The sequence below is a fragment of the Patella vulgata genome, chromosome 6 (genome assembly GCF_932274485.2).
Source record: "Patella vulgata chromosome 6, xgPatVulg1.2, whole genome shotgun sequence".
NCBI classification, from domain to species: Eukaryota; Metazoa; Mollusca; class Gastropoda; family Patellidae; genus Patella; species Patella vulgata.
Window position 1 is genome coordinate 58,460,668 of NC_065884.2, and position 17,102 is coordinate 58,477,769.

Genomic DNA, 17,102 nt, shown 5'->3' on the forward strand with positions numbered 1-17,102 from the left:
ACGTTAAAACCCATTTCTCTCTCTCTCTCTCTCTAATTCCAAAAACCAGATAATCTTAAGCTCGCATTCGAAATATTACAAAATACGATGCAAGCTGATATATAAAATAATTAATGGAGAGTGTGGGATACATATGTTTTTTTCTTTCTTTTTAAATTGTCTTTTCTTAAACATGCAGGTGGGGAGAGAAAGCCAGAATTTCAAATATTACGTTGGCGATAATTTAAACAACATTCCATAGGTTCTGTTTATTAGCTAATGGCGATTTCCATATGTTTCCATATAAATTGTCCTATTTTGCATGCAGCTGGTTGACCATATGTCGCAAAAAAACGATACAAGCAAAATATGGTTTCCTTGCTCTGTTGAACATATATGTTTTTTCCACCCGGCTGAGCAACAAAATAGTTATCTTCTATAAAGAGCATATAACTGGTTACCGTACCACGTGTGATAGTTGTGGAGCCAATATTTACATGAATACTAATGTTATAAAAGACTTCATGTAGCTTATTAGAAATAAACGTCAACAATATTTCAAGTATGCCATTTCATCGTATCTAGATGATCTTGGACAGAGAATAGGTTAACTATGCATATAGATGATAAGGCAGATAAAATAGTTGTACCGAGGGTACAAGGGACGGTGTCACCCGATACAGGGAATTGAACCCCGCCATATTGTATGATATAAAAAAAAACACACTTGGTAATAATTGATGTGTAACATTCATTGTTTTGTTACATTTAAAAAAAAATACAGGGCAAGATTTTAGAACAATGTTTCCGGGTTCCCTTGGAATCAAAAAAGGTAAAACATGTTTCCTGTCGTGTTCGTTTCTATATGGAAGGGGGGGGGGGGCAAAATGGCTTTATGATTATTATCCTTGTTGTGGAATCTTATCATCTTTTTCTTTTAGAAATATACCACATTATAATGGATGTTAATAGTTAACATTTCCCTATGAATACGATACATTTGACCGATCTTCAATTGTTGGCTAAAATGGCGTATATATGCTATGTTGTATTTCATTAATGTTGGCGCCCAGAACACAGCACATATTTGGACAGTCCATTCGAACGTTATATTGAATTTCGTTAGACCTGTCTTGATATTGATTTTTTAGATGTTTGTGCTACTAAGCACAAAAACACACTAAATCAAAACCATTATTTTTCAATAAAAATTAACTTTGTTAGAACCTTCTTAATCAATTGTATTCATAATGATTATTCTAGATATAATTGTCACTAAAAACAAGAAAACACCAAATCCGAAACATACATTTTCAGAAATCTCTGAATCAATTATAGAACCGTTGTAATTCAACCAAGGCGGTCACTGTTCGTCCACTGGGGTTTTGAATTCAAACCAACCTAGCTGGATATCACTCGAATCCTTTCATCTTAGTGTCTTGGTTATTAAAATCCCCACGTGTGTCGCATTTTGACTTAAGCGCCTATAAAAATGGAATGTGTACATTTTTATGTAGCATAATTTCCACCCCAGTTCATCTGTCCCTTTATATCATCAAAAACAATGAATAAAATAGGACGAGGAATGTCACCTTGACGCATCCCTCCGAGCGACACGCTGTTTTTTGTAGATGTTGAGGTATTCACTGCAGCAACCTATGACTGTATGAGAATGAGTGATTATATGTTGTTAGTTTTTTTAAGAAAGAAACAGACAGGTTTTATTAATGAAATTTAAGTTAAGCCCAAACGTGTGACGAATTGTTTTATGTCTTTTAATTTGGGCATTAACCCACCTGTTTTAATGGTTGTTTAAAGAGAAAATGTTAATTATATTTTTAGTTTTATTACTTACGTTTTGCCCTAAATAATTTACTTGAAAGCAGGACTTTTCAGTTTAATTTTTAATCAAATTTGATAACTAATGCGTGCTCAAGAATCCTTTCTTAACTATTGTTTATGTGATATATCAATATTATTCACGACTAAAAAAAAATCTACCATCCATATATTAAGGAGGGCCTGGCAAGGACAGCTGTCTATTCGTTCGGATGGGACGAAAACTCGAGGTCCCGTGTGCACATTGACGTGCACGTAAAAGATCGCTTGACAGTTCGAATTCGATATAAGAGTAGGCCGTAGTGCCGCTGTCCGGGCAAAATTTCCCTCATAGCACACTGTATGGCGTATGCCCGTCTTCATTAGCTTAATCTTTAAGTGGCATTTAGCGATTGGAAAACACATTAATAGAACACAATTTTTATGGGAAACAATCACTGGTTTATTCTAAAAGCACGACGTTTCGACAAGTATCCTCTTATCGTTATCAAGCACAATGCTTGTCGAAACGTCGTGCTTTTAGAATAAACCAGTGATTGTTTCCCATAAAAATTGTGTTCTATTAATTCATTAGCTTAGTCGGAGCAGAACAGTAGGGCGTTAAACCCTATTTCATTTCATTTCATTTCCATATATTTAAATACAATTTGACCCTGTACATATACCTGTATAATTTCTAACAATGGCGTTTATTTTAATTTTGGTTATTTCTTTTTTATATGTCGTACTCGGTAATCAGCTCAGGGTTGAAGTATGAAGGTATGATCTGACAATGTTTAATAATAAAGAGATTATAGTTAAGAGGAGGGGGCATGCTGGAGACGGAGTAAGACGTCACTGAGTAAAAATATAGCAGGGAGTCGTGAGCAGTTGTATGAACTCTTTACGCGTGTTGATATTCACACCATAACACTAGAGTCAAACGACCAAGCACCTTATTGAACGTTGACGAGCATTTTCATATTTTTCTGTTAATTGAATACCGTTTGGGTTATGAGTGGTACCCGATACTTTCCAACGATAGAAGGACTGACATAGAGACACACCCCTAGTTACTATAATTAGTGACTAGTACTATAATATTTTATCCACTTCATATGCATTATACTGCTGTAATCAATACTGATTTTAACTTCGATAATATATTTCACAGATTGTCATGTCTGCATGGATCGTATTTCATGGCGTCTGCAAAGATAAATGTATATTGCATATGATGGACGAAATTTTCCCCTTTTTTACAATATTAGTTGTATTAATTGTTTCATAAGATATAAACACCCTAGAGTTAATTTAAAATTGAGTTTCTGTGGTCTTAAACATTCCTGAAACATGTCACGGTACATAACCCATTTCTTAATTCATTCAAGATATTTGCACTTTAAGGTGTGATATTTGTCGATCGGTGCTTTTTCTATACAAATAACTGTAAAACTGACACAAAGAAGGCAAATATGCAACAACGATATCCATTAAATTTTAAATGTGCCATATTCATTGAGGAGAAATCGTGACATGATTTTGATGACGTACATGAGATCTTGTGGTATTTGATTTCAAATGAAGTATAGCTGTCAAAACCTACTTTTACTCGACAGTAAATTGTGGGGTAATAAAAAAAAATGGTTTGTAAGAAGAAGTAACGAAATGACTTATTTAATAAATCCATTAGCATATTTATGCCAGATATATACCGTGTCCAAACATTAATTTAGAGGCCTCGACAATAACACCCCGTCTTCATTATCCCGGTTGGTTCAGATAAGTAGGACGTTAAACCTCATTAAAATTTCATTCATTCATTTAAATAGAGTCATTATTAACCAAGCCAATGTCAATAGAAGGTAACATTACGAAATGACTCTTTTTGATAATGTGAATATTAAATCCATTCGCATCTATATGAAGACTACATTTCAATATCTGTTGGGTCGGGGGGTGGGTGACCCTATGTATTTCAATGAAGGTTCATAATATAGGGATCATCTCCTTTGCAGGATCTGTTGATTTAAAGGTCAAATTAAATATGGCGAAACTTTTCATAGAACTCTAAATTTTCTGTTTTTAGCAAACCAATGGATGCAGATTGATGTTGGTCCACCAACTCTGATTACTGGTGTTATATCCAAAGGTAGAGGTGATACCAAGAGAAAACATTGGGTAGAAAGGTTTAAGATTAGCTACAGTAATGACACTCAAGTCTGGTACTTCTATAAAGACGCACATCATCTAGATCCTAAGGTAGGAATTTCTTAGCTGTAGGGCTATATTGAATACATAAATACAGCTAAGCGCTTCTTTTGACTTTTGAGACGTATGGAAATTCTTATGTCCAGTATTAGGATTAGACTGTCTTGCGGGGTTGTGTGAAAATAAATCCCACAAAATTTCCAAGAATCTATAGCGCAAATTCTTTCATATCACTTTTGAAATTTTGAATACTTGAAAAGCCTTGGAACATGTTTGGAATCTACATATTGATCATAGTTGATGCCTGGAAGCAGCTTTATTTTTTTTTTATCATGGCCTAATAAATCAATAGCAGTCGGAAATTCAAACATGAAAATGACCAGATAAGCGATATATCCATCATCGTATCGAACTGAGTGATGAAACACAACGATACTTCCTCGGGATCTTAACACCCACTTATTATTGGTACTAACCGTTTAAGACACGGTCTTACATTGATTTTCGACTTGACCATTCAAATATATAATGTCAATCACTTCTTAGCAAACGTGACCTAGTCCCAATAGACGCACAATGTCCATTCAGAAGGCGATTTCCACACCTTTCAGAAACTACAAGGGCCACCTAATAAGCGTATTAAATACAGCGCGATAAGTTCATAATTGTTTGCTAGAACAATATTGACATATAAATTATAGGTAAGATGGCCGGAGCTGCCCTTCTGTTTGTACCTCGAGTCACCCTACACGGGGCTCTAATGGGCTTTATGGCGGGACCCTCCATATGAAGATAAATAATAGCCCGTATGTGTGAAATGGATTGTATTTCAACTGGCTTATGTGACCGTCTCAATAGATTCGACCTTAAGTCTATGTCCACTGTAAAATTCTTGAGGCTCAAGTTCAAGTGGGTTTATATGGAATCCTGTAATATTGTGGGTAACGCCTAATATGTATGTAAACAAAGAGATAGTGTTCGCTTTGTCTTAAAACTATTGGGTGAGGAATTTACAGCGAGGGTATATGCATTACAATTGATTGATTAATCGCTTAAATATATGCCTTAATGTAAATGTCGTATTGCGAAATTATAATTTATTGTGCTGTATCATCAAATCTATATTACAAGCAAATATAAGAGAAGTTTGTGTATTTGTTTACAAATCATTCGAAATTATATTCATTATGGCTTCATTGGCGAATTATAATTTTTGAACAGGTTTTTTTTTACGATTGTTACCAATCAATATGACTTTTAATATGAAACCATAAATGATGGCGCCTGTATTCATTGAAGTGCATATACCCATTGATATTAGCAATTTTCATGACTCTGTTTTTGATGTTTATATGTATTAAATCTTTAGTTGCATTTCAGGAACAAAAGAGCGCAATTGACGCGCGAGCAAAAGGTACAATTCGCTGTACTCGCATATTTTCGCTGCATAAATATGTTTTTAAAATGCGAAAATCGCAGGCCCAAGCTAGCAAAATGCGTTATTTGTTTTGTTTTTTAATAACTTACTGCCGATAACGACTCTGTATTAACGAAAAATCAATTCACTTTCTTTCTTCTAGTTTTACACTATTTATGTTTACATTTTCTTATATATATCCGTGGGAATAAATCTATAAAATCGAAAGTAGGCCTATATCTTATGCTGTTTGCTTCTTTTGTTGAATTAATCTTTCAAAAAACTATTTTTAGTTTGTTTCAACATGTACATATATACAATATATATTATATATTCATACCGTAGACAGCTTGCAACAGGGAATTAGGGGCTTAAATAGATCGGAAATTCAAATCACATATTCAATGTACATTTCAAAATGCATTTTATATTTTGAAAATTGAACAATTTGGCGCGCCTTGTAAGTAACTGACTAAAATAACAAAGTCATAAGAATTCGTGAAACTCTTGGTTTCTGTTTAACAATAATTGTTAACAAATAACCGATTTCTCTTAACGCTATTTCTTTAAAACTTAATCAAATCTCTTTTTCCTAACCTTCTCTTAATTTTTGTAATATTTGAGACTATAATATTCTAGGCGTATAAAAAGCCCAACATAATCGTCTCTTGGAGCCACTCGTTGAAATTAGGTACATGTACATTGAAGTAGTCAATCTAAAACCACTCGAGAGTGATTGATTTCCCCTGAAATAATCAAAGTTATTTAGTATTTAAGTGAAGTAGTTTTGAAATATGTACGTAATTTTAAGTAGAACGACCTGAAAAACTAGTATATTAATTTATAGGATTAAAGCATACAAATTAAATAAATATAGTTTTTAACGAACGTTGTGCGGGCGTAGAACTTTGAATCTTCCTAAGAAAACAGTAACACAGAGTTGAAATCGTCGGTCATAAAGTGTCGAGTTACCTCCCTGTTCTCGTGTTAAATGACGCTGCCTGGAGAAAAAACGCGAGATTGTGGATAAAGTGGTAGTCCATAGCAAGATTTGATAATCAAAATCTCTTCCTTTTGTAGAGTCAGTGGCTATGGAGTCCATCGATTAATACAACTTCCTCAAATTTAATACCTGATAAATACTCCGAAGACGGTCTGGTAAGCTCACTAACAGGTGGCCCGCTCTCCTGTCACGTGACAGTTTCTCTTTTTTCAAAGTGGTAATCCCGCGCTTTTTTTTTTTTTTTTAAACTTACCATTTTGTTTTATGGTCGAATTTCGAAAACAAATATGTTTGTCTGTTTTTAAAATGAAAACAACGACTAAAATATTGAAGAATCCAGCCTTTTCATTGGTTTAGAGATAAACACTGAGCCATGATCTTAGAGCTCAGCCAATGAACAGACTGCAATAATTGTAATGTACGTTTAAATAAGGCGTATGTTAATACTTCTAGCACAATGACGAATTTTGATTACCTGTCAAATCGTTAAAAGTATTATAAAATGTTATATTCTAAAATTAAAATATTTCGCAATTTGTGTTCACAGATTATTACGTGATTTACTCGGGTTTAAGAACGGGATTACCACTGAAATACATCTTTTGAGTTGACAACCATCTAAATCGGGCAGTGGAAACAAAATACGAAATCCCAAGTCGCAATTGAGGCTAATTTATAGATTGAATTAGACATTGAATTTGTAAAGTAATCCCAAACTATAGTATATCTATTTGGGTTATCTATTTGGGTTTAATATAATTTATTTTATCAACAAATTGTTGTGTTTATACTTAATTTTAAAATTTCGGGTTTACGGAATGAAGTAATTGTTTATCTTGGAAGTTCGTATTTATGAAATATCTTTAATTGAAATGTTTCCTGCTTGTATTGCCTGCTGTGTTTTCTATAAGAACATGAGCTTGTTTTATGAAAGGGCTTTTAATAACATAAATTGAATGTAACTTATTAAACATTGAATGAAGGAATGTCACTTCTGTGTATATAATATGCTTGTTTAATGTCAATTCTATAATATACAAGTTTTCTCATAATAATATTTTGTGCGCATGTCTGAGTTTTGAATGCACTTCCTCTCACTGACCAAGCATGTATATTCTCTCTGCATGATGAGACTAAAGTGGTCTCATTCTCTTTTCCAAGCATGTCCTGCACTCAATACCTTCCCCTTACATCATTCTAATTTGAATTATTAACCCTCTTCCTATTCTATCTGATGCCTGCATGATGCCAAAAAATATTAACAGACTCCAAACCCACACTCCATAATAAACCAGCACTCCACAACCTAGCGGCACGTGACCTTCACCGATTCATCCTTACCAGCACGCACGTCACCACTTTGTGTGTACCCTACCTCACGGGCATGAATGGAACATCGTATGGCATGGGTAGACCGGAAATAGATGGCGCACTTCACTTGGTCGTAGTCACATTGCATCTTTGCATCGTGCAGTTTGGCGCTAGCGCCGCACCGGCTAACGCATCATGCTAATCTTTTTTATTTGTTTTATTATAATTAGCTTTTTGGAGGAAACAACGACAAGAACTCTGTTCGAACACATTTCCTGAATTCGCCATTCGTTTCTCGGTACATCCGATTTCATCCTATTGAATGGAAAGGGCGTATCAGTATGCGAGTTGGTCTTCTCGGCTGCCCGTTTACAGGTAATGTATTCAGTTGGTGATATTCGGGAATAAAGACAACGTAATACCCAAACAATATTCGGGAATAAAGACAACGTAGTACACAACCAATATGATTTGGTATACAATAATACTAGGTGGTACTACAGCACAAAGAATCTGCTGATATGACAAAGTATAAAGCTATCATGAATTGTCACATATAGAGAGATTTTGCAATAGTGGCGCCGGGGTGGAGAAGGGGTCGGGGCGAGCTATCCGGCGATACTGATTTGGACATTGGCCGATCGTCTGACTAAGATCAGCCGAATTCCTCATACGAGCAACAAGAAATTCACTACACAAAATCTTGTGATGACTTTCTACAAGCAACCTGTGTAAAGTAAAATCTCCCCATTAAGACTGTTCACTACAGACCCCCTGCGCAATGCTTATATCATAGGGCTAAGGACCACTTTCCATAGTAAACTATTGTGGTCAGCATGAGCTATATAAAGCAATCATTTTATCAACGACAAACTAAAAGAAAATCTTGTCACCACTTACCATGCTGACACCATCATTGCCTTTAGAAATTATTTGTCTAGTACTTCTCTTGTTCTGCAGTAACAACATTTCATAATGTATAATAGGCTGTCATCTCTCTTGTTACACAGTAATTACTCCGCCGCGCATTGATCGGCCACCAGATAGTTAAGCTAATACCTCCCTATGACGATTTGTTCATGTAGGTAACATTTTATTTCATAATAACAAAAGAGTAACCTCGAATTCCTCGGGACTTGTTTCTAAATAGCATTAATCTGTTGGATCTCGTATCACCATGACAATATCCTCCATCTTTAGTTCTCTGGTTGACATGTTGACATGGTGTTTGATCACAATGGCCGACCCAAACCTACAAGTCTGCTGTTTTGACGTTTTGAATAGAAAGAGCAGGACAAATGTATATAAGATATAATTTTGGGGTTTTAAAGGAGGTTCGCGACAAGAAAGGATTAATGTTAATCATGGCACTTATCCATCTTTCAACACAAACTTGTAATTATATAGTACTGCCAAGAAAAGAATAGGTACATGTAGGTAACCTTGCTACAGTAAGCATGGCGTGTTAAGAAGAAAAGATTTCTATTAAACAGGTATGGGAGGGGGTAAGAGAAGATCTGTATGTTCTTCAATAACTGCCCGCCCACGTGAAAGTTCTTTTACATGATCGTTTTTTTTTAATGTTGATCATAAGTTGTTAATTTCCCATTCTTCTGTTTTGCTTATTGTGATGTTGACCCAACCACTCGAATAAAACGCTTTTATCAAGAATAATCACTCTGCTTTTTAACAGTGTTCTAGCCAGAGGTCGACTAGAGCATTCCAGTATTCTCCGCTCATAAACCCACAAATAGGGTGTGTAACCCCCTGAATCTAGAGGCCAGAGATTAGATGTGTGAAGCCAATCCTCCATCCGGGTTAATGAAAAGGAGCCAACCACAAGCAAAGCCAAAGATCTTTATCCCTGATACAATACAAGCGCTAAGCAACTGCTTTGTGCTTGCCTGCGATATCACCTGCGGACGTAAAACCCCCACTACATGAAGAACTGCTTTGCAACTATTAAATATATGTTATTAAAATTGCCTTTGTTTGAATTTATTAGGTATTTGTACTGATGGTTTTATGAGAGTTAATGATGACACACCTTGTGGTAAGTAATACTGAGAGAAACCATTCCCAGTCAGAATCCCCGGCCTGATCCACAAAAACCTAACAATGTAACATATTTCTGCTTACTTCCTTCTCACTATCTAAGCTAGGTGTAAGACCCTCGGGATTGAAAGATCCTTTGTCTGATATCGGATCCGGGGCAGTTGTCTGGGTTCACAATATAATGGCTGCGTTTCCAATTCAGACACGACGAAGTCAGATATGACTAACATAAATTATTATTTTTCAAAACACTCCTTAAAATGTGTCTATCCAGTCGGATAACCTATGTATTTGTTGCTATAAGGAAATGTTCGCAAACTCGATTGTAAACTCCAACCAGTGACAATCATCCAAAACGTATTCGAGATCAAATCTGGCAATATTTATTAGGTTTACGGGTTTCTTCTATCTCAAGAACCGTATATCTTTTCATTACAGTCGAGAATCTCGCCTACAAGAAAGAAAGTTGGATCAACAGTAAACGTCACTATAAACGTCATATCCGGAATCACCTGACAGAAGGTCATGCTTCACGAGCCGTTGATGGTGTGATGGATCTGAATCTACAGGGTTGTACATTCTTAGATAATCTGTACGGTGATAATCCAGTATGGACGGTAGATCTAGGTGACACAACAGAGGTATCAGGTGTTATCATTTATACCTGGCAAGGTGAAGGACAAGGTAGGTTTATTGATTGTATATGCAAATAAACAAAATACCGCGGTATTTTTTAAACATGTAATGAAATAAAATGAGGTTTAACGTCCTGCTCTTCTGCTCTGAGTGGCTAATGAAGACGGACATAAGCCGAACAGCAGCGCTACGGTCTACTTTTATATCGAATTCCAACTGCCAAGGAGTCTTTCGTACCATCCGAACAACTAGCATCTGTTAAACGATCTGACTGTACATAATATGAAATGAAATGGGGGATAATGTCCCACTGTAATCCACCGACTATGCTAATGAAGACGGGGTACACAAAATGAGATGAAAGAGTTCTAAGATGAGTGAAATTCCCTGGGTTGAAGATGGACAGATAAGTTGTTGTATGTCGGTTTCAACATTTTAATCTTATAAAGTACCTATTCACAGTATGTGCTATTAACTTTACTAATCGGGGGTCACGGTGACTAAGTAGGTAAGACGCTGGCCCGCTAGCCTGGAGGTCGGGTGTTCGATCCCTGCATTGGCCGAGATTTTCCGGCGTGGTTCCCCCTTGTCAGTGATGCAGGACGGAAGGCCTGACATGGACAGCTGTCTAGTCGTCCGGATAGGGCGAAAAACCGAAGTCCCGTGTACACATTGGCGTGCTCGTAAAAGATCCCTTGACAGTTGGAATTCGATATAAGAGTAGGTCGTAGTGCCGCTGTCCGGGCAAAATTTCCCTCATAGCACACTGTATGCCCCTCGTCTTCATTAGCCCAGTTTGGAGCAAAACAGTAGGACGTTAAACCCCATTTCATTTCATTTTGTCACTTTATTAATCAACTAAAATGTTTATAATTTTGTATTTTCAGAGAAAGGTGGTAAATCGTTTAGAGAATATATGAAAAACCTCGATAAACTTGTTGTGTATATTGACGAAGACTTGAGGGAGGAGGACGAATCATATGCATCCGGAAATATGTGTAATTACGTTTCCAGTTTAAACAATGCACTGTTTCACCAAAAACTCATATTACAGTGTATTCGACGTCACACGGGACGTTACGTTTTAATAGAGGCCTGGGGTGTTCCAAATAGCTGGAGCCGGTTATTCAGTGCTGTGTTGTGCGAGGTGCAAGTTTTTAAATAAATAAACTACAGAGACAAACAAATGCCGCGATGAATATTATTTTAAAAACTATATATATATTCGTTACATTGTTATATCTCTTTTTAAAGACGTTTTGTTTTAAAAGAAAACACATAACAATACACAATTACGGGAAAAGACTTTTTTTAAAAGCTTTGTTTGTGAAGTGATTGGAGTTTTTAAGGTGTGAGAATTATACTCCCATAAGATATGGAACAGTTATGCGGATTCTATTGTTGTATTGACTGGGAGATAAGATTAAAACAGAGGATCATGACAATCGAGACACATGTAAATATACAAAACTTACAAACAAATACACACACTATGCCACCAATAAGGTCTCTTTAATTAAAGGGTAAAAGTAAAGCCATCATATTATCGTTAATTCATATATTAACACTAACTCACAATTACAAAATGAACAAACTTTTGCGATGTTGTGACTGTGAAAAAAGCAATAGATTTATGCCATCTATTGCTTTCCGTATTTTGTTATTGAAGCACATTTATGACATAGTGTTATAAACCTTAGCGAAACGTTGCAAGAAAGAAGATTGTGGGTTAAAGAAGAAGACCAGATGTCTATATTAAAATGTGTTCGTCTTCCGGAAGAAATAATAATATAAGCAACTGGCTCCGCGAAGCAACAATCAGCTCCGCGAAGCATATTATGTTTAATGATATTGAAGTTGTGTTGCATGCTATGTAAAGTTACCTCTAATATGTATATATTATTATATTTCAATATTCAATGTTGTATATTTATAATCTAATGTTTTTTAATGAAATTAGAATAGTCGTGTTCTTGTTTCTTTTCTCCACAGGTTAGTCTTTTGTATTGAAACAGTGAATATACCACGGAGAATACTTTACATTTATAACAGGCTGAGGGAGTAATCTCTCTTTCGAGTAGTGCCAGAAGAATGTTTGGTCTAAATTAGCCGGTATGGAGAGCTAATATTTTCGTAAGACACTTATATTACATATGTCTTATAACGTTCTCCGCTCTTCATAGATATTGAAGAGATGGCGGATCAGACTATTTGGTCGTTAAGGCTTTAATGAAACATGGAGGGCTGTGCCTTTAACATATATTGAGGGTTTCCTTACTTGTAAACCTCTGATATTATAGATTTTTTTTTAAAGAAAAGAGGTATACTATTTATTTATTATTGAACATGTACTCTAATGTAATAACAAAAATATTATTATGTTTTTAAATAATGAATTAACAATATTCATATTATTGTGTTACTTGTAAAATCATATAATATATAACTGAATATTTCTTTCGAAAAGTAACATTGTTTTATTATGTATTCATTTATTTTTGATATATAATTCTTTTTGAAAAAAATAAAATGAAAACTATACATATGATGCAGAACTTCCAAACGCTGTTCTTGAAAGAAAACATTGACTTTATTTCGTTTTGTGTAAAAGAGAAAACCCAACAAATAAATCAAAACAGTTTTCAGTTTACCTCATATGATATTAACTGCTATAAAGCAGTGGTGTACTTAATACGAAATATTCAGGGAATTAACGTATGGTAATTGTAGTGCCCGAACTATAAAAACTATGCAAGGTCCGCATATTCATTGAGGAACCATTTTAATTGGCTGATTTTGAAATGCATAATAATGGTCGCTTCACAAGTTTTTTGTATAACTTTTTAAAGGTGTTCAATATTATTAGATGCTAAAATTTATGGTGTTATTAAAATTTCAAGTGTTCATTATGTTATGTTGATATGTGTTATGTTTTTGGACCGGGTTGCCCTGTATTCCAAATTTTGATACATATTTACAGGTTTTGTTAGATCTGTTTTTCAATTTTTAAAAACAATTAGGCATGCGAATTTCCCGAATATTCAAGAGGTGGTTATATATATTTTAAAAAGTATAAGTATAGCCTGCTACGCACACCACATTCACCACTACTGTGTAAATGGCGCCATATAGCTTGGGCTGATCCGAAATCAAGCCGGAAAAACTCAAGGAAATTGATCAATATACATATATTATATCGATATCAAAAAGAGACTTTTAATAAGTATGTGACGAATTATTTAAGGCAAAAAGATTAATCGAAGTTAAAGAATATTCTACAATCTTGCCGTATTTAAGGCAAAAAGATTATTCGAACATAAAGAATCTTCTTTGTAGAAAAAAATCTTTCTAAAACCTTTCTAGACGGTACAGGGAATATAGCTTTATATTATACCAAGTTGATAGACCACTTCAAGCTGTTTATTTCAATATTATGTAAAAATGAGATAATTTGTGGGTGACATTTCTTAAGTTACAACTATGATATATTTCTTCCAAAGAGCATTTCAGATAAAATTCTGTCTAAACCAAGAATTTTGTACATTATTTTCTTTATTTATGTCTAACCATGCCAATGTATCATTGTATATTTATAATAAACCTACCACCTTATGACATATTATATACTTATTGTTTCAAACACCTAATCGATATTAAAACGGCGGTCTTCAATGTCTACGAAATTCAAATTACTATCACGGTCCAATTAAAAGTAGCACCCATGAAAATACATACACCTTGCTTGCCACATCTCCTTAGTTATGGCAATAGTCTATGGTAACAGATTAATGTGAATTGCAAATGTACCAATAAAAATGAAATGAAATGAAATGGGGTTTAACGTCCTGCTGTTCAGCTCCGACTGGACTAATGAAGACAGACACAATAGAAATTAAGCTTCCAACATAAATGTTAAGCGGTATTGGGTATTTTAAAAAGAGTTAGCCTTATCTCAATAGGGAAAGTTCTAATATTATTATAGATATTTAGACTGTCGTTTAATGTAAAAGTTGTAAACCTTCCTATTTATCCATTTAAGTCTGCTTGCTGAACGAAATCTAAACAATTTATATTAATCTGTTTGTATTAATTAACTCTTTTTATACAAAATACAACATTTCTGTCATCAAATCTTCAAATCCACACTGGAAAATAATAAAAAATTTGTCTAATTAAACTATACATGTTCATTTTCTTATTTGTGAGAGAAAGAGAGAAAGTTTAATATCCACCCTACTCAGCAACGTCTAACTGTTCTGTAACAGACGGGCTCATGAAGATGGACATATGCCATGCAGTTTACTGTGAAGGCAATTTTGCCGGGACCGCGGCGTTTCTGTCTACTTTTGATCGAATTCCAACTGCCAAGGGATCTTTTATCTCGGATTTTCGTCCCATCCTAGCGACTACACGCTTTTCCTAGTCAGACCATCCGTTATGCGCTTTTGACAAGCGGAATCAACACTGAAAAACTTGATGAATTTGCCAGCACTGGAATTGTAACCCGGTCCCTGTAAGTTACTCTCTGTATCATCACGACTCCCTAGAAATGGGAGAGAGAGAGAGAGAGAGAGAGAGGGGAGAAATGGGGTTTAACGTCCACTCGACACAAACTAGGTCATTTCGCGACTAACATATGGTTTTAATTTTATTTCAATAATTCGCTTGCGCGTAGGGGTCTTTAGCAGTGGGAGGAAACCGGAGGACCCGGAGAAAACCCACGAGGTTGAACAGGCGACCCTACTCCTTGTCACATACAACCGGGGATTCGAAACCACGCCAGTCGACTCATTGACAGACTTTATGATACAGCGCGCGCACGCTAACCACTCAGCCATTCACCCCCACCCCCTAGAAATGGGCACCAGTTGGTTAGTGCAATGTGCACTTAATAACATACCCTAAATCAAACGTCCCAAGAAAAGAGGATGCCGGGATGTAAGCGAGAGCCCTTGATCTAAAGTGCACGTGATAGGCCAAACGCTCCTCGCCCCTATTTCATTCCGCCAGTGTAATAATCGATGTCCTAAAACTGGGGGGGTGGGGTGCATGGCGTGACTCTCTCGAGCCGGAAAAAAACTCCTTTAGTTATTTAAGAATGGCCCCGTTGATCACTTTATCGTACGTTTAGTTATTCTGGGGAAGTTTTTTTTATATAAACGTGTCAACTTAAACCTGCAAAAACGAAAGGAAGTGGAATGAAATGTGGTTTAATGGCCTACTTTTCTGAACCAAACGGGTTAATGATGACGGGAAAAGGCTATTTAGTATGAGCTATAAAGCAAATTTACCCTGATAGCGATGCTGCGGCCCATTCATATTTCGATTTCCAGCTTTTTCTTGCCAGAACCTCCATCTAGCACCACTCACAATGTAAACCCGCATCGAAAACCCGAGGAACATTGTTAGCTGATACCGTGCACTGTGGAAAACGTTAGATCTGGCTTATACCAGAATCATACCACAACAATAGGATAAAGAACATAAAATAACTTAATAGATTATAATATTATTAATAGCTATAGGTGAGAGATCACAAGATTATCGTTAATTGAGTTACTCATAAGTCAGGTAATGAAGCAGAAGAACCACAATGGCGGAGAACATAGAAACCCTTAGTAGGAAGGAGGTATTGTCCTCAAGGCAAAATACTCTTTAAGCCTATACACCGTAAATCTGATCCCTCATTGTGTATTATATGTTTTGACAAATTGCTTTTAGATTGCTTCAATAGTATAGGTCTAACGAATGTTTATTAACGCCAATCTTAACAAATTGTTGACAAAGTGTTATAAGAACTTTGATGTTACCCAGTTGTAGGAATTTTGGTTGTCCATAAAGTACGGCCATTACAATAGTTTTATTAATAATCAGATCAATAAGAGCCGTGACAAGACATCAATAAAGATATTGGTAATATTTTGTATGTATGTCCACCATAAATGAGAGATTATATTGGATAATATAAAGTGATATCCATTCATACTTATATTTTGCAATAACTAACTTAAGAAGTTTGAGCACCAAATTTACATACCATTACCATATTAATATCGCAATTAAAACGTTATGTGTGTCAAGCATTTATGATATTTTCACATGGAAAAACTCTGGCAGCTTGGTGTCTTTGACCTATTTGTACCAAACTGAAATATTGACAAAGAATGCGCTACTTCTCTACAATTGATCTCTGTGGATAATGTTAACCCACCACTGACAAGGCGAAACCAGGCTGAAAATCTCGATGAGCGTTCTCGGCCAATGCCGCTACTGAACCGGAACCTGCTTACCGCAGGTAGTTACCGGTAGAATGTGCTGTAGATCAACCCACTCAATCGATACTTACTGGTAGAATGTGCTGTAGATCAACCCACCCAGTCAATAGTTACTGATAGAATGTGCTGTAGATCTACCCACCCAATGGAATGTTACTGGTAGAAGGTGCTGTAGATCAACCCACCTAATCGATAGTTACTGATAGAATGTGCTGCAGATCAACCCGCCTAATCGATAGTTACTGATATAATGTGTCGTAGATCCACCCATAGTTACTGGTAGAATGTGCTGTAGATCAACTCAAAGTTACTGGTAGAATGTGTTGTTGACCAATTGTGTAGTGGTATGTCCGATCAAATTTTCCACCGCTTCCCCCTTCCCTCAAGTTATCGTACT

The 17,102-nt window shown here is 35.7% G+C and overlaps 1 protein-coding gene across 4 annotated transcripts in view; it reads left to right on the forward strand.

Moving 5' to 3' along the window:
- Positions 1 to 14,601, forward strand: part of LOC126824440 (lactadherin) — a 138,747-nt gene extending 124,146 nt beyond the window's left edge. For 3 of the 4 annotated variants that reach the window (XM_050553670.2, XM_050553669.2, XM_050553668.2), the window contains exons 7-12: positions 3,887 to 4,059; positions 6,506 to 6,583; positions 7,970 to 8,114; positions 9,745 to 9,792; positions 10,233 to 10,478; positions 11,318 to 14,601. In XM_050553670.2, the coding sequence (XP_050409627.1) occupies positions 3,887 to 4,059; positions 6,506 to 6,583; positions 7,970 to 8,114; positions 9,745 to 9,792; positions 10,233 to 10,478; positions 11,318 to 11,595 (968 nt within the window). In that variant the 3' untranslated portion in view covers positions 11,596 to 14,601. The remainder of the gene's footprint in view (positions 1 to 3,886; positions 4,060 to 6,505; positions 6,584 to 7,969; positions 8,115 to 9,744; positions 9,793 to 10,232; positions 10,479 to 11,317) is intronic. The other variant, XM_056101836.1, reaches the window with a different exon arrangement.
- The last annotated feature ends 2,501 nt before the right edge of the window (positions 14,602 to 17,102 follow it).